This window comes from Coregonus lavaretus (assembly GCF_964263955.1).
Source record: "Coregonus lavaretus genome assembly, chromosome: 16".
Lineage (NCBI taxonomy): Eukaryota > Metazoa > Chordata > Actinopteri > Salmoniformes > Salmonidae > Coregonus > Coregonus lavaretus.
Window position 1 is genome coordinate 38697845 of NC_140003.1, and position 21620 is coordinate 38719464.

At 46.0% G+C, this 21620-nt stretch overlaps 1 protein-coding gene across 1 annotated transcript in view; it reads left to right on the plus strand.

Moving 5' to 3' along the window:
- The window catches only part of LOC311143760 (interleukin-1 receptor accessory protein-like 1), a gene marked incomplete at both ends in the record, with an annotated part of 289988 nt that overhangs the window by 255536 nt on the left and 12832 nt on the right, over positions 1 to 21620 (plus strand). Inside the window, 3 exons of the mRNA XM_084179638.1 lie at positions 6747 to 6882; positions 17978 to 18123; positions 20362 to 20505. Coding sequence (XP_084035764.1) covers positions 6747 to 6882; positions 17978 to 18123; positions 20362 to 20505 — 426 coding nt within the window. The remainder of the gene's footprint in view (positions 1 to 6746; positions 6883 to 17977; positions 18124 to 20361; positions 20506 to 21620) is intronic.

A 21620-nucleotide genomic window follows, 5' to 3' on the forward strand; every position in this document is an offset into this window, starting at 1 on the left:
GAGGTAACCATCTTGTGGGTTGACAGAAATACTTTCCCCAAAACCCTCTTAATGAAATGTTAACTGCAAGGTAGGCTTACTAGCTAGAGCCACAATTAAAGGGCCAGATGCACAATTAAAGGGGAATTACACTCAAAGATCTAAACTTTTTTGTTTTCTTCCAGACCTAAAAAATTGTCTTCTGATGCGATTTAAGCATTGACATGGACTCAGAACATCCAATTTCGTTGTTTCTCTATGAACAATTTTAATTTTGAGAGTGAATAAAATAAAAAACCTAAATAATAAAACTGGAAAAAATGATTTGGGAGAATATAAAACAGAAAAATCACAAATTTTATAAGGCCCCCCTTAGAGAGTTGTTTATTAACCATTATTTTACAAAAGGTATATCGACAGATAACATTGTGCACTACTTTCGCTTGTACACTAATGTCCCGGGGAAGAGTTGCAGGGGAGAGGAGAAGAGAAGAATGTGCTATTTGAAAGCTAGAAAAAAATGACTAGCTTGCGACATGTTGATAAAAAAAAAAAAAGTATGAGAATGTGTACTGTATGCTTGAGTGTGTGTTTGTGTGTGTGTTTTTGTGTGTGTATGTAGAACAAGGTGTGTGAAGGTGTCCTGTGGAGATCACTGTAGGAGGCTCAGATGGACAACCTGTCAATCAACAGGCTCCCCCCAGGAGGTGTGAAACTATCAAACATGAGAATTTGTGTGTGTGAATTTGTGTGTGTGAATGTGTGTGTGTGTGAATGTGTGTGTGTGTGTGTGTGTGTGTGTGTGTGTGTGTGTGTGTGTGTGTGTGTGTGTGTGTGTGTGTGTGTGTGTGTGTGTGTGTGTGTGTGTGTGTGTGTGTGTGTGTGTGTGTGTGTGTGTAGGTGAGAAATCCTTACAAAGTGATAGCCTGATAGACACTGACAGGTTGATGGTGTGATGTGTGAGAGAACAGAATGTTCTTTTACATGCTTGGTGTGTTTTCTTGGAGTGTGTGTACCTGTGTTTGTGTGTGTGTGTGTGGTTTGTTTTTTCTCTGTGATTGGGAGAATTCCCTCCTCTCTTTCAGAGTTGGAGTACCATCTATCTGGAGCCTCTGAGAGCCTAACATAACTTCAGCTGCCGAACACACACGCACACATAAATTGTGTATCTTTCTTACTTTCCTCTCTTAAGAACTTATCAGGATCATGTAGTGGTGTTTTAGTGGCTAACTCTGCCATTGGCAGTCTGTGGGAAATAGAGGGATACTCAGAGAAATGAAAGAACAGAAAGGATGGATGTGAATTCTCTCCTCCATCACATGGCATGACCAGCTACCAGCCTGAGGGGAGGCTGTCAATCATGCAAGAGAATAGATTGGCCACACACCAAATCTGTGTAGGTGGGACCGAGAGACTGAAAAACTATTTCTATCTCCAGGCCATCAGACTGTTAAATAGTCACAACTAGCCGGCCTCTGCCCAGTACCATGCCCTGAACCTTAGTCATTGCTGCTAGCCGGCTACCACCTGGTAGGGATTAGCACGGGGAATGGGACCACTCTTCACATTTCCCGACCTGAGAAATTACAACATTTTCCCTGAATGTCGCACTAATGCAATTCCACAAAATACACAACATGTGCAGCAGTGAATTGGCAAAAAAATTTAATAGCACATTATCCAAACAGGTTGTCACATGGAAGCCTTTAGCCTATAGCATACTTGACACTGCCGGATCCCAGTCCGACCCAAGCCCGGTGAGCTGAAGCCCGAGCCCAGGCCTGGTCCGACATCACAGAAATTAAATGAGCCCAAACCCGAAAAAATGCCAGATTTCTAGAACAGTAGGCTTTATTGATTTAAACTGGTGTTGAGAACAAGTGAAGAGTGAAGAGACGAGGAAACAGCCATTGGGCCTAGAAAAAGCGCAGAGAGAGGAAAACTCACCTTTGTTATATATATATATATACTGAACAAAAATATTAACGCAACATGAGCTGAAATAAAAGATCCCAGAAACGTTCCATACGCACAAAACGCTTTCTCTCAAATGTTGTGCATAAATTTGTTTACATCTCTGTTAGTGAGCATTTCTCTTTTGCCAAGATAATCCATCCACCTGACAGGTGTGGTATATCAAGAAGCTGATTAAACAGCATGATCATTACACGGGTGCACCTTGTGCTGGGGACAATAAAAGGCCACTCTAAAATGTGCAGTTTTGTCACACAACACAATGCCACAGATGTCTTGAGTTTTGAGGGAGATAGCAATTGGCATAATGACTGCAGAAATGTCCAACAGAGCTGTTGCCAGATAAATGAATGTTCATTTCTCTGCCATACGCCGCCTCCAATGTCGTTTTAGAACATTTGGCATGACGTCCAACCGGCCTCACAACTGCAAACCACGTGTAACCATGCCAGCCCAGGACCTCCACCTCCGGCTTCTTCACCTGCGGGACACAATTGCATTTTATCAATGGCAATTTGAATGCACAGAGATACTGTGACGATATCCTGAGGCCCATTGTCGTGCCATTCATCCACTGCCATCACCTCAGGTTTCAGCATGATAATGCACGGCCCCAGGTCGCAAGGATCTGTACACAATTCCTGGAAGCTGAAAATGGCCAAGTTCTTCCATGGCCTGCATACTCACCAGACATTCACCCATTGAGCATGTTTGGGATGCTCTGGATCGACGTGTATGACAGCGTGTTCCAGTTTCAACCAATATCCAGTAACTTCGCACAGCCATTGAAGATGAGTGGGACAACATTCCACAGGCCACAATCAACATCCCAATCAACTCTATGTGAAGGAGATGTGTCACGCTGCATGAGACAAATGGTGGTCACACCAGATACTGACTGGTTTTCTGATGTTTTTAAGGTATCTGTAACCAACAGATGCATATCAATATATCTTCCCAGTCATGTGAAATCCATAGATTAGGGCCCTAATGAATTTATTTCAGTTGACTGACTTCCTTATATGAACTGTAACTCAATAAAATCTTTGAAATTGTTGCATGTTGCGTTAATATTTTTGCTATGTCAGTCACTTGTTATGTCAGTCACTGATAGTTAGTCAGTCAATTTAGCAATCCCCAAAAAAATTGCTGACATGAGCTAACATTTTTTAGATTGCTAAATTAGTTTACTGGCCAACCATCTAAACTTGTTTTCATGGTCGAATAATCAGCCGGTGATTTTGTTATTCAGTTTCACTCAGATATCATATTAAAAACTGCAAACATTTCTCTACACCCTATGGCAAAATGTGTAGAATTGCATTAAATTAGTTATAAAATTACTAAATCGTCTCTCTGCCCCATGGCAAAATGTATAGAATTGCAGCAAACTTGCTTTAAAACAGCAACATTTTCTCTACACCCCATGGCAAAATGTGTAGAATTGCACAAAATGGAAATCTAAAATGTAAAAAAATGTCTCTCCACTGTCGAGGGGGGCCACTAAAATGTTTTGCTCGCAATAGGGAGGGGGGAGGGGGGTACGGATGTGGGTACACAGACCCGCGAGCAACTGAACTAGAACCAACAATAGAAGAATACTGACCTGAGGTTTTCTATCTCAGGTACTGTTTACGCAAATAACAGTTATGTCAAACCCCATACTGACACTTTCCCGTTCTCCACACCCAGATGGTGGCGTTGAGTGTTTGGAAGCTCTTCAGTGCCCCCTCGTGGTGTGTGGGACTGGTATTTATTGGACCGCCAGTGTGTGTCCTGTTCATATAAAGATTTACAATACAGAGATGTGATGAACAAAATGCTCAAGATTTCATCAGAATGTAATCTCTTTGGCCTCCCGAGTGGCGCAGCGGTCTAAGGCACTGCATCACAGTGCTAGAGGCGTTACTACAGACCCGGGTTCATTCCTGGGCTGTAACACAATCGGCCGTTGCTGGGAGTCCCATAGGACGGCGCACAAGTTGTCCGAGTTAGGGGAGGGTTTGGCTGGGGGGGCTTTACTTGGCTCATTGTGAGCCAAGTGTTTCCTCTGACACATTGGTGTGGCTGGCTTCTGGTTTAAGGAGCGTGGTTAGGTGGGTCAGACCTGCGAGCAACTGTGGCCCCTCATGATGAGTCCTACAGACAGCTTTGGGTCATGTACTTTCCCCATAGTGTCATAGCAAAGTATTCGTGTGCTGTTTTCTTATTTTCTGTTATGCAGTGATAAAAGAGAGAGAGCTGAGGAGAGAGAGGCTCACTGTTTCTGGGGACTGTTATCAGGCTGCTTCTCTCTATGTGTCCACCTTACACACACACACACACGCACGCAGGCACAGAGGGTGGGTGGGAACCAGGGGAAGGGAGAGGGGGGTGTGACGGCTGGATTAGGGAGGACACAGCAGGGTGCTGCTGACAATTTCCTGCGATTCCCCCGGAGCTCAGCGGAGACTTCCTACAGGAGCACAGAACGGATGGAGGCATGAAATTACCTGATTGAAACTGATCTCTGGTTTAAAACACCGGCATGGAGCACACACACACACACACACACACACACAGAAACAGATCGGTTCCCCAACTTCATCGATGACCTTGACCAACAATGTGTGGGGTTTTGAAGGTGATGAAGTTTGCGTATGGCCCTGTTAGCGTTCTCTGGTGTTAGTCTCTGGACATTGCCACTGCCATCAGATAATGCAGGAGGATGGCCATGCTGCTGTAACCATAGACAATATAACAGTACTAGTAAAATAGTGTTCAGATAATGCAGGAGGATGGCCATGCTGCTGTAAGAGAGAGAGAGAGAGAGAGAGAGAGAGAGAGAGAGAGAGAGAGAGAGAGAGAGAGAGAGAGAGAGAGAGAGAGAGAGAGAGAGAGAGAGAGAGAGAGAGAGAGAGAGAGAGAGAGAGAGAGAGAGAGAGAGAGAGAGAGCTCCATGCATTTAATTAAAAAAGCTTCTCTGAGCTCTCAGCCCTGCAGTATGAATTAAGTATGCACTGTGCAGTGTGTAGTCAGTGGTGCACACATGATAGGCATGGGGTTTCTCCTAGTGTTTTCTATTATTTAGGAAGCAGCTGTTTGATTTGGAATTTCTCTGTGTCTATATACAGACATTCTACACCTCAACTCTCACCGTACGAGATCCGGAGCCTGCTGCTTTTCTGTTCAACCTGATAATTAATTGCACCTACCTGGTGTCCCAGGTATAAATGAGTCCCTGATTAGGTCCCGCGTGGCTCAGTTGGTTGAGCATGGCGCTTGCAACACCAGGGTTGTGGGTTCGATTGCCACAGGGGACCAGTACGAAAAAGTACGAAAATGTATGCATTCACTACTGTAAGTGGCTCTGGATAAGAGTGTCTGCTAAATTACGTAAATGTAAAATGATTAGAGGGGAATGATGAAAAAACACAGTGGAACTGGCTTCGAGGTCCAGAGTTGGGTTCTACAGCATCACAGACAATGGTGATTGTTTGGAGACAATGATAGAAATAGATCGGAGACGTTTTGTTTTCTCTTTGAAGTGTGGTTTCTCCCTGTTTTCTGGAGTAGTAAGCAGATTGGATGATGATGTGTTTGAACACACAGGACCTGAACTAAACCAACAATAGAAGAATACTGACCTGAGGTTTTCTATCTCAGGTGCTGTTTACGCACATAACAGTTATATCAAACCCCATACCGACACTCTCCCGTTCTCTACACCCAGATGGTGACGTTGAGTGTTTGGAAGCTCTTTAGTGCCCCCTTGTGGTGTGTGGGACTGGTATTTATTGGACTGCCAGTGTGTGTCTTCTGTTCATGTAAAGATTTACAATACAGAGATGTGATTAACAAAATGCTCAAGATTTCATCAGAATGTAATCTCTTTGGGTGGCGCAGCGGTCTAAGGCACTGCATCACAGACAAACATCACAAAAAAACAAACAAAACAAACAAACAGTGCTAGAGGCGTTACTACAGACCCGGGTTCATTCCTGGGCTGTACCACAATCGGCCGTGGCTAGGAGTCCCATAGGACGGCGCACAATTGGCCCAGTGTTGTCCGAGTTAGGGGAGGGTTTGGCTGCGGGGGCTTTACTTGGCTCATCGTGACTCCTTGTGGTGGGCCGGGTGCCTGCAGGCTGACCCTGGTCGCCAGTTGAATGGTGTTTCCTCTGACACATTGGTGCGGCTGGCTTCTGGGTTAAGGAGCGCGGTTATGCCGGTCATGTTTCGGAGGACGCATGACTCCACCTTTGCCTCTCCTGAGCCTGTTGGGGTGTTGCAGCGATGATTGAAATTGGGGAGAAAAATAATGTAATCTCTTTGTTCCTATGTGAAAGGTAGCAGCACCAAGAGGGACTGTACCAGTATGTTAGTGGGTGTTTGTTAGGTGACTTTGTACTATTTGCACACAGTGAAATGTCGAGGTAAGGTCTTGGGTGTCTAGTTTTAGCTGTGTTACAAACCTCAGGGGTTTGGTGAAGGTGTGTGTGTGGAAGGGGCGGAAAGTGTCAGAACATTCCATCTGAACACCCTTTAGTAATCTGACGCACACTCTTCCCCTGGAGGCGCGTGCGTGCGTGCATGCGTGCATGTCACTAGCCATATATAGCCATAGATATGACTTGAAGTGTTGATGTTGTCATCCCATTCCCAATACGACCCCAAGGCAACCAAATGTGCCAGTTAGCTGTCTCTCTACTGCTAACCAGTGTACAAAACTATTTCTCTACGTACAGCAGACTACTAATGTCTGTGTTGAAGGAATGAGAAGAATAACGGTGTGTCATTTCCTGTCTCCACAGAAAGTGCCCTGAACCTGACGTGCAGAGCGTTCTTCGGCTACAGCGGGTCAGCGGTCAGTCCTCTCATCTACTGGATGAAGGGAGAGAAGTTCATCGAGGACCTGGATGAGGAGAGAGTCGAAGAGAGCGAAATCAAGTGAGACACATGGTTGTTTTACTCCCTCACTTCTAATGTAGTAACCATATGGCTTAATATGTAATAATATTGTTGTAAGTCACTCTGATACGATTAGGATGAATACATTGTAACTATGGAATTGTGGTCAATATTAAATATGGATCCTGTAGACTATACAAACTAAACACAGTACAACACCATTGGATACTGTACTAGACCATACTATGATGTAATACTTTAAGTGCAAAGCCTTTGATGAGCTATTCAGTGGCGTGTCCAGTGTGTGGCCCAGGGTGGCCACGGCCCCCCTGAAATCTGATTGGCCACCCAAGTGACCCCCCCCCCCCAGGAATTCTGAGATCTGATAGGTCGTCTCTGAATATATTTATCATTTTGACCAAGACGCGCCGACAGCAAGACTTATCACTCACCGGAGACATTATTTTTGGCCAGACAGCATCACATACATGGACTACAGATACTAAGACAGAGGGGCGCTGTTTGCCTCGCTCGGATGCTTTCTCTGGTGAAATAGATTCAGCCTCTTGCGAATTTGAGGAAAATTATGAAACACAGATAAACATGAATGAGAAATAATGTATCTTTTTTTATTATTACAATTTTTGGGGATGCCTGGCTTCCCTTGGCATCCATGAATACACCCTACAGTGTACACTTATGGTGTTTGTAATAGATGTCCCTTTCCATTCAAATGATGGGTGCACAGTGCACTGTTCGGATGCTAGATTTATTTTGGAGAAGCCGAACGTGCGCAGGTAACCTACTTAACCTGCTTTTTGAAGTGATTTGTTTGACAATCAGATGAAAACGTCATGACTGGTTGTGTTCATGACACATTAAAAGATAATACATTTTGACAGTTAAATTACATGTCTTTACTATAAAGCCCATAAAACATTTTTAGAGACCCCTGAATGTCACAGTATAATTCGCACTTTGGGTGGCACTTTCAAGTGAATTTACTGCTGTATACTAATACCCAAAAATCCTTACCTTGAATGCAACCACTGTAACAAGACTTTTGGAATGATTTATGATGGATTTGAACAGGGAAATGTACCAAATCTCAGCTGAAGCATTTCATGTGTTGAACCATCATAATTATATTGAGAAAATCCACCTTGCAATGATTAAGTTTTAAAATGTTATGCCCTGGACACGCCTCTGGAGCTATTCTCTAAACTGTCATATCTAGCTGCTAAGTAGTCCCTTTGCAAGCCCAGGCAGGCAGGAAGGCAGGCAGGTAGGCAGGCAGGCAGGCAAACACAGTCTGTTCTGTTACTCCTACTATCACTGCGCTTTCATCATCAGGCCTCTTTAGCACACAAAAGTCTATCTAGTGTCTGTACGTCTGTCTGTACATCTGTCTGTCTGTTTGCTTTTGTCTAGCAGTTCATACGGCTGTGTTCCTTCAAGCTCTCATCTCTGTTTCACACTCAAACCCTACTGAGTCCACTGAACACTATCTCTCTCTCCCTCTCTGGGCTCACGTTGAAACATTCAAAACAAGAACATTTCTGCCTGTTCTCTTTATGATGTCATGCATTTAAACAAGCCCATTTCCCATGTCTATCTCTATATTGTAACATATCTAGTTAAGACAGTCCATTTACGCTCTTCCTCTCTCCCCCACTGCCTCTCTTTCTCTCTCTCTATCCCTCTCCCTCTCTCTCTATGCTATAACATACTTAAAACAAACCCATATCTGTGTCTCTTTCTCAATGCTGCACATTCAAATGAGTCCATTCCTCTACCCTCCAACAAATTCAAATGAATCCACCTTATATACCCTCTCTCTCTCTCTCTCTCTCTCTCTCTCTCTCTCTCTCTCTCTCTCTCTCTCTCTCTCTCTTCGCTGTAGCAACACACTTAAAACAAATCAATTTCCGTGTCTCTCTCCCTCCCAGTACTGTAACATATTTAAACGAGTCCATTGGCTGGTCTGTGTGCATTTCCCATTAGGCGCGGAGCGCTGTGTGTGGAGAGACTGCATCTGGGGAGACGGCCCTGTCAGATAGTTAACAACCACCATTTCTCACCGTGCTTTGCCGTCGCTATCGCTACCCGCTACCCTCACTACCCTCTCCCTCACTACCCTCACCACCCTCTCCCTCACAACCCTCACTACCCTCTCCCTCACTACCCTCACCACCCTCTCCCTCACTACACTCACTACCCTCTCCCTCACTACCCTCTCTACCCTCTCCCTCACTACCCTCACCACCCTCTCCCTCACTACACTCACTACCCTCACTACACTCACTACCCTCTCCCTCACTACCCTCTCTACCCTCTCCCTCACTACCCTCTCTACCCTCTCCCTCACTACCCTCTCTACCCTCTCCCTCACTACCCTCTCTACCCTCTCCACCCTCTCTACCCTTTCCCTCACTACCCTCTCTACCCTCTTCCTCACTACCCTCTCTATCCTCTCCCTCACTACACTCACTACCCTCTCCCTCACTACCCTCTCTACCCTCTCCCTCACTACCCTCTCTACCCTCTCCCTCACTACCCTCTCTACCCTCTCCACCCTCTCTACCCTTTCCCTCACTACCCTCTCTACCCTCTCCACCCTCTCTACCCTCTCCCTCACTACCCTCTCTACCCTCTTCCTCACTACCCTCTCTACCCTCTCCCTCACTACCCTCTCTACCCTCTCCCTCACCACCCTCTCTACCCTCTCCCTCACTACCCTCTCTACCCTCTCCCTTACTACCCTCACCACCCTCACTACCCTCTCCCTCACTACTCTCTCCCTCACTGAACATAGAGGAATGCAGATGGACTAGGGGAGGGAGGGAGGGAGGGAGGGAGGGAGGGAGGGAGGGAGGGAGGGAGGGAGGGAGGGAGGGAGGGAGGGAGGGAGGGAGGGAGGGCTTGTGATTTTGTTTTGTGGGTAGAGTCAGGTACAGAGCTCAGTTTTAAGGTTTGCAATCTTTCTCTCTCTCTCTCTCCCCTCTCTCTCTCTCCCTCCATCCCTCTCTCTCTCTAGGATTATCTTTCTCTTCAGCTGAAGGGCTATATCTGTTTAATAATGCAGCCAGATATTTCATGCTGTGGATCAATAATGTATTTGATCATGTATTCTTTATTGTCCACACTGCCTTTACCCCAGGCCTACTCTGATCCTCTCACAGCCCAGGCTTTACTCCCCTGATCACTATACACACCCTTAATGGAACAGACACACTCATTACTATCAGACAGAAAGAGAGAGAGAGAGCCAAGGGAGGGGTAGGAGGAGAGGGTGAACGAGAAGATGTAGAGAAAATAGGAGATGGAGATGGAGAGGTTTAAAAGTTAGAAAGGGTTAGGATTTGGGAAAAAGTTCAACAAGAGAGCAGGAGGGAGAAAGAGATAGAGAGAGCGAGAGAGAGAGAGAGAGAGAGAGAGAGAGAGAGAGAGAGAGAGAGAGAGAGAGAGAGAGAGAGAGAGAGAGAGAGAGAGAGAGAGAGAGAGAGTAACCTAACAAATGGTTAGCAACTTGTAAACATGACAAAATAAATGTAAATTTGAAACATGTAATCATGTCCTGTATGTTTAAGCCATGCAGCCAAAGTATCTTCCATTCCACTGCTACAGGGACGTGGACGTGTTTCCAAAGTTTAGCCTCCCTCCCACACTCTCCTGGCCTGAACTTCAGCCCAGGGAACCCAGTAAACACATATTTAAAGAACCCAACCTATTGATTCCGACTAGTTCCATTCCTATGAAAACGCAGGCCCATAAATTATCATTTGCGTCGCAGATGGCGACAGGGCTATTGTTGTTTTCATTGCATGCATGGTTAGGCATTAGCACGGGGGACGTGTGTGTGTGTATGTGTGTGTGTGTGTGTGTGTGTGTGTGTGTGTGTGTGTGTGTGTGTGTGTGTGTGTGTGTGTGTGTGTGTGTGTGTGTGTGTGTGTGTGTGTGTGTGTGTGTGTGTGTGTGTGTGTGTTTGTGTATGTTCGTGAGATTAATAAATTAGCCAAACCAATCTGCCTCAAAATTATCGATGGTGTATTGAGCTGGTTTAGTTTGGTTCACACCGGCTTCGCAGGTGGGCGTTGGGTGAAGTAAAGGAAATGAATACGTTTGTAATTGATCAGTTAAATGAGCAGACACAGCATTCACTGGCTTTACTAATGAGGAAGTGAGGAGCTGATGGAAGAACAGTGCATTTTGTTCAGGAAGAGATTTTACTCCAGAGAACTAGCCTGGTCCCAGGTCTGTTTGTGCTCCAGAGAGCTAGCCTGGATCCAGGTCTGTTTGTGCTGTCTTGCCAGCTCCCATGGTCATTGTCACACACAAGACAGCTAGATCCAGAATCAGGCTACCAGAGAGAGGGGTCAGGCAGGCTACCAGAGAGAGGGGTCAGGTGATATAAGAATTATCTTAAATGAAGTAGCAGAAATGTTAATTAAACATAGACTTAAAATTCTAGCTCACTAGATATAAGTATGTATTTAGTATATTCAACGTAAACTGACCAAAGATCAGCATTACTTCTTGAACACGGGATGGGTTCAAAGTGTCGTCGTGGGAGACCTGTGCCTAGCGACCGCTGAGTGGTGTGGCGATCTGTTTTTATTATGGAAACGGATCCTGTCTCTCCCCAGAGAACTGTCAATCAACCCCCCCCCCCCGCCCCCGCCCCCGCCCCAACACACACACCCTTTCCTCTCAGAGGGCATTCGTTTTAACTACAAATCCCATTATGCAGTCTCAATTACGTCCTACAAAGCCCACGATGCATTCTCAAATACCGACTACAAAGCTCTCTAACAAACTATATTTACTGTATGTGCTGCTGTGTGCACACAAAGAGCCTGGGGTGAGTACATCACAGAACAGTCATCCCTCTCTCTCTCTCCGCTGTCTCTCCGCTGTCTCTCCCGCTCTCTCTCTCTCTCTCTCTCTCTCTCTCTCTCTCTCTCTCTCTCTCTCTCTCTCTCTCTCTCTCTCCGCTGTCTCTCTCTCCCTCTCTCTCTCTTTCTCCCCAGTGCTCACATGTAGTGCATAGGCTACACATTAATGCACATACAGACACAGTTACACACACACACACACACACACTCTCACACACTCTCACACACTCGCTCTCCCTCGTGCGTGCTTCTATGTGCTGAGGGTGCTTTAAAAGTAGGCTAAGTAGTTGCGTGTGAAGAACGAGGGAGCATTATCTCTCCCTTCTCTCCTCCGTCAGCCTCTAACAACTCAGCGGGGGACACTCATTTACTTTATGGAATATTACTTTCTCTCCTTCCACTCTGTTTCCATGGCAGCCACTATAAAAACATTATCTTCCCGATGTCATAATTAGTTTCTTCCCTCCCAGGAAGAAACATAGGGAGTGAGATTTGTTTCTTGATTCTGTAAATGTGTCTACCACGATCCGTGCGTATATTCAACATAACTAACGATCCGTGCGTATATTCAACATATGAACTGTGAATATATTACAATATTTCGTAAATAAAACCATAATCTGTAAATATGTTAAAATATTTCACGAATTAAACCATAAGTCACAAATAAATCTATGATCTGTAAATATATTCAACATACAGTGGGGGAAAAAAGTATTTAGTCAGCCACCAATTGTGCAAGTTCTCCCACTTAAAAAGATGAGAGAGGCCTGTAATTTTCATCATAGGTACACGTCAACTATGACAGACAAAATGAGAATTATTTTTCCAGAAAATCACATTGTAGGATTTTTTATGAATTTATTTGCAAATTATGGTGGAAGTTAAGTATTTGGTCAATAACAAAAGTTTCTCAATACTTTGTTATATACCCTTTGTTGGCAATGAAACAGGTGAAACGTTTTCTGTAAGTCTTCACAAGGTTTTCACACACTGTTGCTGGGATTTTGGCCCATTCCTCCATGCAGATCTCCTCTAGAGCAGTGATGTTTTGGGGCTGTCGCTGGGCAACACAGACTTTCAACTCCCTCCAAAGATTTTCTATGGGGTTGAGATCTGGAGACTGGCTAGGCCACTCCAGGACCTTGAAATGCTTCTTACGAAGCTACTCCTTTGTTGCCCGGGCGGTGTGTTTGGGATCATTGTCATGCTGAAAGACCCAGCCACGTTTCATCTTCAATGCCCTTGCTGATGGAAGGAGGTTTTCACTCAAAATCTCACGATACATGGCCCCATTCATTCTTTCCTTTACACGGATCAGTCGTCCTGGTCCCTTTGCAGAAAAACAGCCCCAAAGCATGATGTTTCCACCCCCATGCTTCACAGTAGGTATGGTGTTCTTTGGATGCAACTCAGCATTCTTTGTCCTCCAAACACGACGAGTTGAGTTTTTACCAAAAAGTTATATTTTGGTTTCATCTGACCATATGACATTCTCCCAATCCTCTTCTGGATCATCCAAATGCACTCTAGCAAACTTCAGATGGGCCTGGACATGTACTGGCTTTAGCAGGGGGACACGTCTGGCACTGCAGATTTGAGTCCCTGGCGGTGTAGTGTGTTACTGATGGTAGGCTTTGTTACTTTGGTCCCAGCTCTCTGCAGGTCATTCACTAGGTCCCCCCGTGTGGTTCTGGGATTTTTGCTCACCGTTCTTGTGATCATTTTGACCCCACGGAGTGAGATCTTGCGTGGAGCCCCAGATCGAGGGAGATTATCAGTGGTCTTGTATGTCTTCCATTTCCTAATAATTGCTCCCACAGTTGATTTCTTCAAACCAAGCTGCTTACCTATTGCAGATTCAGTCTTCCCAGCCTGGTGCAGGTCTACAATTTTGTTTCTGGTGTCCTTTGACAGCTCTTTGGTCTTGGCCATAGTGGAGTTTGGAGTGTGACTGTTTGAGGTTGTGGACAGGTGTCTTTTATACTGATAACAAGTTCAAACAGGTGCCATTAATACAGGTAACGAGTGGAGGACAGAGGAGCCTCTTAAAGAAGAAGTTACAGGTTGTCACCCGCTGGCTCTGGGACTCTGTTATGTTGAGCCAGCGTGTGTTGTTTCTATGTGTTTTGTGTTCTAGGTTTATTATCTAGCTCTTGTGTTTCTGTGTTGGCCGGGGTGGTTCTCAATCAGAAGCAACGAGTATCAGCTGTTGCTTGTTGTCTCTGATTGGGAACCATACTTAGGCAGCCTGTTTGCCACAGTGTTTTGTGGGATCTTGTTCCGTGTATGGTTAGTGTCTGTTACCAAGGACGTCACGTATCGTTTTGTTGTTTTGTTCGTGTGGTGAATTTAAATAAAAGTATGTTCACTAATCACGTTGCGCATTGGTCCACTGTGTTCGACGATCGTGACAGAAGATCCCACCAAAACTGGACCAAGCAGCATGTCCAGGAGCCAACGCCAGAGGTAACTCTAGCGGATATCCACCTCGACTGGGTCAAGCAGCGTGTTCAGGAGCCAACGCCAGAGGTAACTCTAGTGGATATCCACCTCGACTGGGTCAAGCAGCGTGTCCAGGAGCCAACGCCAGAGATAACTCTAGCGGATATCCACCTCGACTGGGTCAAGCCGCGTGAGGAGGAGAGAGGTTGGACTTGGGAGCAGAGGATGGAGAGTCTGGCGAGAGCCATGGGGGAGAGACAAACCCAAAACAAATTTAGGGGGGGGGCTCACACCGTGGACGACGGGGCTGCTGGAGGCAGATAAGGGGCGAGTTAGTGGACGAGGAGAGAAGGCCACCGGGTTACGGGAGCCATTGGCGAGTAGAGGGAAGGAAAATGTAGAGGCACGGCGAGAGGTACTGAGGTGTGTTGCCAGTCCGGTCCGGCCCGTTCCTGATCCCCGGGTAAGGCCAGTGGTGTGTGTTCCCAGTGCGGTCCGGCCTGTTCCTGTCCCTCGCACCAAGCCTATGGTGCGCGTCGCCAGCCCGGCCCAGCCTGTTCCTGCTCCCCGCACCAAGCCAATGGTGCGCGGCGCCATCCCGGCCCGGCCTGTTCCTGCTCCCCGCACCAAGCCAATGGTGCGCGTCGCCAGCCCGACCCGGCTTGTTCCTGCTCCCCGCACCAAGACTGTGGTGCGCATCGTCAGCCCGGTTCGGCCCGTCCCTGCTCCCCGCACCAAGCCTGTGGTGCGCGTCGTCAGCCCGGTCCGGCTCGTTCCTGCTCCCCGCACCAAGCCTGTGGTGCGCGTCGTCAGTCCGGTCCGGTCCGGCTCGTTCCTGCTCCCCGCACCAAGCCTGTGGTGCGCGTCGTCAGTCCGGCACAGCCCGTGCCTGGGTCACCGGTGCCTGGTCAGGTACCGGTCAGCTGCTCCACATCAGAGCCTAAGCATTCCGCTCCACCGATGTCCAGTCCAGCTCCAGCCAGCGGGGCCAGACCGGACCAGGGGCGCTACGGAGGGTGGTGGTCAAGCCCGGAGCCGGAACCGCCTCCGAGGAGGAATGCCCACCCGGCCCTTCCCTGTTCGGTTTGTGTTTGGCGCGGTCGCAGTCCGCGCCTTTGGGGGGGGGGGGTACTGTCACGCCCTGGCTCTGGGACTCTGTTATGTTGAGCCAGGGTGTGTTGTTTCTATGTGTTTTGTGTTCTAGGTTTATTATCTAGCTCTTGTGTTTCTGTGTTGGCCGGGGTGGTTCTCAATCAGAGGCAACGAGTATCAGCTGTTGCTTGTTGTCTCTGATTGGGATCCATACTTAGGCAGCCTGTTTGCCACAGTGTTTTGTGGGATCTTGTTCCGTGTATGGTTAGTGTCTGTTACCAAGGACGTCACGTATCGTTTTGTTGTTTTGTTCGTGTGGTGAATTTAAATAAAAGTATGTTCACTAATCACGCTGCGCATTGGTCCACTGTGTTCGACGATCGTGACACAGGTCTGTGAGAGCCAGAAATCTTGCTTGTTTGTAGGTGACCAAATACTTATTTTCCACCATAATTTGCAAATAAATTCATAAAAAATCCTACAATGTGATTTTCTGGAGAAAAAATTTCTCAATTTGTCTGTCATAGTTGACGTGTACCTATGATGAAAATTACAGGCCTCTCTCATCTTTTTAAGTGGGAGAACTTGCACAATTGGTGGCTGACTAAATACTTTTTTTCCCCACTGTAGCTCACAAATAAAACTGCAATTTTAACAAATGTAGAATGATTTATGAGCAAATGTTCAGAAATCCCTAACATTTACAACTGTGGAATATGCATTTGTGCATTCAAAAAGTGCTTGTTGATGTCCTTACAGAATTTTTAGAAGTGTTATTTGCCTGTTGATGTATTACAATCCACAAATGTGGCTTCAGATGAACAATCTTTGTGTTACGTGACACGCAGAGTGATGACATCACGGCTGTGTCCTTCTTGGGAGAAAGCTTTCTAGCTAGAAGAAGTGTAACGTATACGCCGGGAGGTAGGAAGCAGGTGAGTTTAATAATGAATCAATGCAGATGAACAAAACAGTATGAAAATGTATGCACTCACTAACTGTAAGTCGCTCTGGATAAGAGTGTCTGCTAAATGACTAAAATGAGTGCATGCATTATTATTTAATTTTTTCATACTGGCCCCCCGTGGGAATCGAACCCACAACCCTGGCGTTCCAAACGCCATGCTCTACCAACTGAGCTACATCCCTGCCGGCCATTCCCTCCCCTACCCTGGACCAATTGTGCGCCGCCCCATGGGTCTCCCAGTCTACGACAGAGCCTGGATTCGAACCAGGATCTCTAGTGGCACAGCTAGCACTGCGATGCAGTGCCTTAGACCACTGCGCCACTGAAATGTGAGCATAATGTTTATTTAACAAATTATGTTAACATTTTCATTAAATTACTTTCATATGAATACTAAATTCGACCATTGGGGCATGCAACCCCGAGTGTGTGCTTTCGACATCAGCCCACTTGCCAAGCTAGTTAACTAGCTAACGTTAGACACTACCGATAGCTAGCAGGCGATCTTGTCAGCTTAATTTCTAATGTTTTTAATCAGATAATGTTCATATTTTTTACTGCCACACCAGTTGGGAAAGAGTGATTTGTCCTGCCAAAGCATCAATTGCCCTGTTTAGTCCCTGAAAGAAAACAGATTTCTCATTAGCTTGCTAGGCAGATCACCAATTCAGGATTTAAAAACTGAGCAGCTTCATAATTGACACATTTCTGAATTAACAATTACCTAGTAAGTTTAACTTTGGTTGTTAGTCTAAACAGCTGACGAGATCGCCTGCTAGCTATCGGTAGATTCCAACGCTAGCTAGTTAGCTAGCATGGCTAGTGGGCTGATGTCGAAAGCACACTCGGGGTTGCAATGGTCGAATTTAACATTCATATGAAAGTCATTTGTTGAACTTCTTAACATTTGTTGAATAAATAAATGTTATACTCACATTTCATTAAGTTGTTCGTTCTTCTTCTAGCTAGAAAGCTTTCTCCCAAGTACACAGCCGTGATGTCATCACTCTGCATGTCACATGACACAAAGATTATCCCAATAAATGGAGATAGCCGACTCTCATCTAAAGTCACATTTGTGGATTGTAATACATCAACAGGCAGAAAAGAATTCAACAAATTCTGTAAGCACAGAATACAGATCCACAAGCACTTTTTTAATGCTCAAATGCACATTCCACAGTTGTAAATGTTAGGGATTTCTGAACATTTCCTCACAAATCATTCTACATTTGTTCAAATTGTAGTTTTATTTGTGAGCTATGTTGAACATATTTACAGATCATAGATTTATTTGTACCTTATGGTGAATAACATAGCGTTCCTGTACTTATTAGTGCTTCACAGTAAATATACTCCTGTACAGTAACACATTCATTATGTTTTCTCACCCAGCACATTGCAAACTCAATATTTTCTGTAGGCCCTGCAGTCCTCATCTCCTCAACACACAGCAAACCAAGTCAATCACCCCACCAATGTTTTTCCCTGTCAGCCCTGGGATTCGAAAACGCAACTCTCCAGTTACTGGCCGGTCTCTCTAACCTTGAGACTGTTATGAAGTGAGGAGACATGGACATCATAGTTAGTAGGAAACATGAATGACTTTGTCTGGCTTTCAACACAGTATTTATCAACTCTGTCACATTGCACCCCTCTACGGAGGGGGACATGTGACTACTCCCACAGAGACTGCCATCCCCTCCGTTAATTAATGTTTTCTCTTGTCTTGCAGGGTGGTCCGTGAGCACCTGGGGGAACAGGAAGTGGCCATCTCCTTGACGATCCACTCGGTGGAAGAGGGGGACCTGGGAAACTACTCCTGCTATGTGGAGAATGGCAATGGGAGACGGCAGGCCACCATCCAACTCTCCAGAAGGGGTAAGGGTTCCTTCACACACCCATAACCCACAATACACTCTCCAGAAGGGGTAAGGGTTCTTTCACACACCCATAACCCACAATACACTCTCCAGAAGGGGTAAGGGTTCTTTCACACACCCATAACCCACAATACACTCTCCAGAAGGGGTAAGGGTTCTTTCACACACCCATAACCCACAATACACTCTCCAGAAGGGGTAAGGGTTCTTTCACACACCCATAACCCACAATACACTCTCCAGAAGGGGTAAGGGTTCTTTCACACACCCATAACCCACAATACACTCTCCAGAAGGGGTAAGGGTTCTTTCACACACCCATAACCCACAATACACTCTCCAGAAGGGGTAAGGGTTCTTTCACACACCCATAACCCACAATACACTCTCCAGAAGGGGTAAGGGTTCTTTCACACACCCATAACCCACAATACACTCTCCAGAAGGGGTAAGGGTTCTTTCACACACCCATAGCCCACAATACACTCTCCAGAAGGGGTAAGGGTTCTTTCACACACCCATAACCCACAATACACTATCCAGAAGGGGTAAGGGTTCTTTCACACACCCATAGCCCACAATACACTCTCCAGAAAGGGTAAGAGCTCTCTCTCACACCCATACCTCACAGAACACTCTCCAGAAGGGGTAAGGGCTCTCTCTCACACCCATACCTCACAGAACACTCTCCAGGAGGGGTAAGGGCTCTCTCTTTCGCTCACACCCATACCTCTTAGTAATTTATCTGAATATTTTATAACCCAGGCAGCATAGACATCTCTCTGGTCCCTCTCTCTCTCTTTCTGCATCTCTCCATCCATACCCCCTTCCAGTATTCCTCCTCTCCCTCCATCTCTTTCTCCCCCTCTCCATCCATACCCCCTTCCAATATTCCTCCGCTCCCTCCATCTCCTTCAGTCTTCTCACCCACCGGTCTGTGTTAGGTTCAGAGCTCCTTTGTGTTTGTCACCATAGCGATGTGTGTTTACACTCCATTTCATTCTATTTTCTCTTTTGTTGTTGTTTTTCTTACATTCATCCATTATTCTTAGTTCTCTGGCATGACTTGTGCTAGGCTCTCTTTATGCAGTGGTTGTCACTTTAGCCAATAGAGCAAATGTGATGGTTATTTAAGCAGCCAATAGCTCCTCTTCCTTTCTAAACAGCTGAGTGTTTGTTTATTCTTTGTTTTATGTTTCTCCTCCCAGGATGCAGTATTGATGATTGATGCTGAAGGAAGGAGGGAGGAGAGAGGGAAAGAGAGAGGGATGAGGACAGGGGGTGTCAAGAAAATGGAGAGAAGTTGGTATAAATATGTAGGTTACTAATCTATTGAGACACAAAGAATAGGGTGGAAAAAACTGAGAGAGGGAGAAAAGAGAAGAGGAAATGTAGAAGAATGAGTTAGGAGAAGCATGGTGAAAGAAAGAGTTGAGATCGAGAGGGGACTTGGGAAGCAGAGGAGAGAATAGGGGAGAAAATCACGTTTGGTTTCTTTAACTTCACATCCATGTTCATCCCCTTGAGAAATCCCACTGTTTGTGTCATGCCTCACCTAGACAATGAACCCAATTTTAGATAATCCTCCCTCTCCCTCTCTTTTCCTCAAGTCATCATAAGCCCCCTGTCTCTTCCCTGTGGATGTGCTGCACGGCTCAGAGCAGAGCAGAACAGAGCAGAGCAGGGTCTAACAGAGCAGGGTAGAGCAGAGCAGAGCAGAACAGAGAAGAACAGAGCAGAGCAGGGTAGAGCAGAGCAGGGTAGAACAGAGCAGGGTAGAACAGAGCAGGGTAGAACAGAGCAGAGCAGGGTGGAACAGAGCAGGGTAGAACAGAGCAGAGCAGGGTAGAGCAGAGCAGGGTAGAGCAGAGCAGAGCAGAGCAGAGCAGGGTAGAACAGGGTAGTACAGCACAGCAGAGCATAGAGACTGGGGATGACTATTACTCTCTGCAGTCTGATGTCTTCTTATTGCAGCACATGCAAACAGCCCTATACTACCATGCACACACACATACGTACATAAAATGATTATGGTGTTGGGAAACATGATTGACTGACTCAATAGTTTTAATGACATTGTCTTTCTTTCGCTCTCTCTTTCTCTCCCCCCTTTGCTTTCTTTCTCCCTTTCTCTCTCTCTCTCTCTCTCTCTCTCTCTCTCTCTCTCTCTCTCTCTCTCTCTCTCTCTCTCTCTCTCTCTCTCTCTCTCTCTCTCTCTCTCTCTCTCTCTCAGTAGAGCTGATGTACACAGTAGAGTTGGCTGGTGGTTTGGGAGCCATCCTGCTGCTGCTGCTCTGCCTCATCTCTGTGTATAAGTGTTATCAGATTGAGCTCCTGCTCTTCTACAGGAGACACTTCGGCAGCGAGGACCTGGATGGAGGTAAGGGCACAGAGCCTCAGACCAATAGGTGGCTGTTGTGTCTATTTGTTTCTCTCTCTCTCTCTCTCTCTCTCTCTCTCTCTCTCTCTCTCTCTCTCTCTCTCTCTCTCTCTCTCTCTCTCTCTCTCTCTCTCTCTCTCTCTATCTCTCTCTCTCTATCTCTCTCTGTCTGATCTATCTCTGTCTCATCTCTATCTCTGTCTCTCTCTATCTCTCTTTCGCTCTCGCTCTCACTATCTTTCTCTCTCTCTCTCTCAATCTCTGCATGTCTCCATATCCCCTTTAAATCTCCCTCCCCTCTCTCTTGATATCATAATATACTTTATCAACGTGTGTGTGTGCACGCATGCTTTGAAGGTTGTTTAATGGGTCGTTTCTTTGAAAACCATTACCGGTCTTATGCTGGGGGTTGAGACCCAGCAGTCAGAGCCTGCAGCAATAACAGGCTCCCAGGCACACACATAAACACACACACACAAACTCCTCACTGATAGCCAGCCCATTGTCTCCAGTAATAACCCAGTGAGTGAGGTGTGTGTGTGTGTGTTTGTGTGTGTGTGTGTGTGTGTTTTTGTAGGTCACTAGGGATGCAAGAGGGGACACAGATTTTCAATTTGTTCTCCATTAAGAGAGGGATCAGTCTCAATATGTCATGGTATGATGCCCAACCTCCCCTGTGGACCAGCAGATAACTGCTGTCTGCTTTGGGACGAGGAGGCTGGGACTGGGCCAACTCCCTCCCTGCCCAAATCATAGGATAAAGTCCACCAACAAACTGAAGTGGGAGACTAACTTTTTGTTTCCCATCCCAGATACAGTTAGTTCTGTCCTAGTTTGGGCCTGTTGGTGTGTTTCCTTAGAGTGTTTGTTATATTCACACTTTGATTGGTTATTTTCTGCCTTCTATTCTAGAATTCTACATTGAAGTAGAGTCGTGGCCACTTGTGATGTCGTCAGTTAGAATAGATTTGAATGGAAGGAACAGCCCTTCCATAGGGTTAAATCCAACCATTCAACCCATGTAATCTAACTGGTTATGATTAGCAGTGGTTGGTTGAGATGTTTAAGCTGTTGTTAGTTGATGCAGGCTGTGTCTGGCCCCTCTAGCGAGCCTG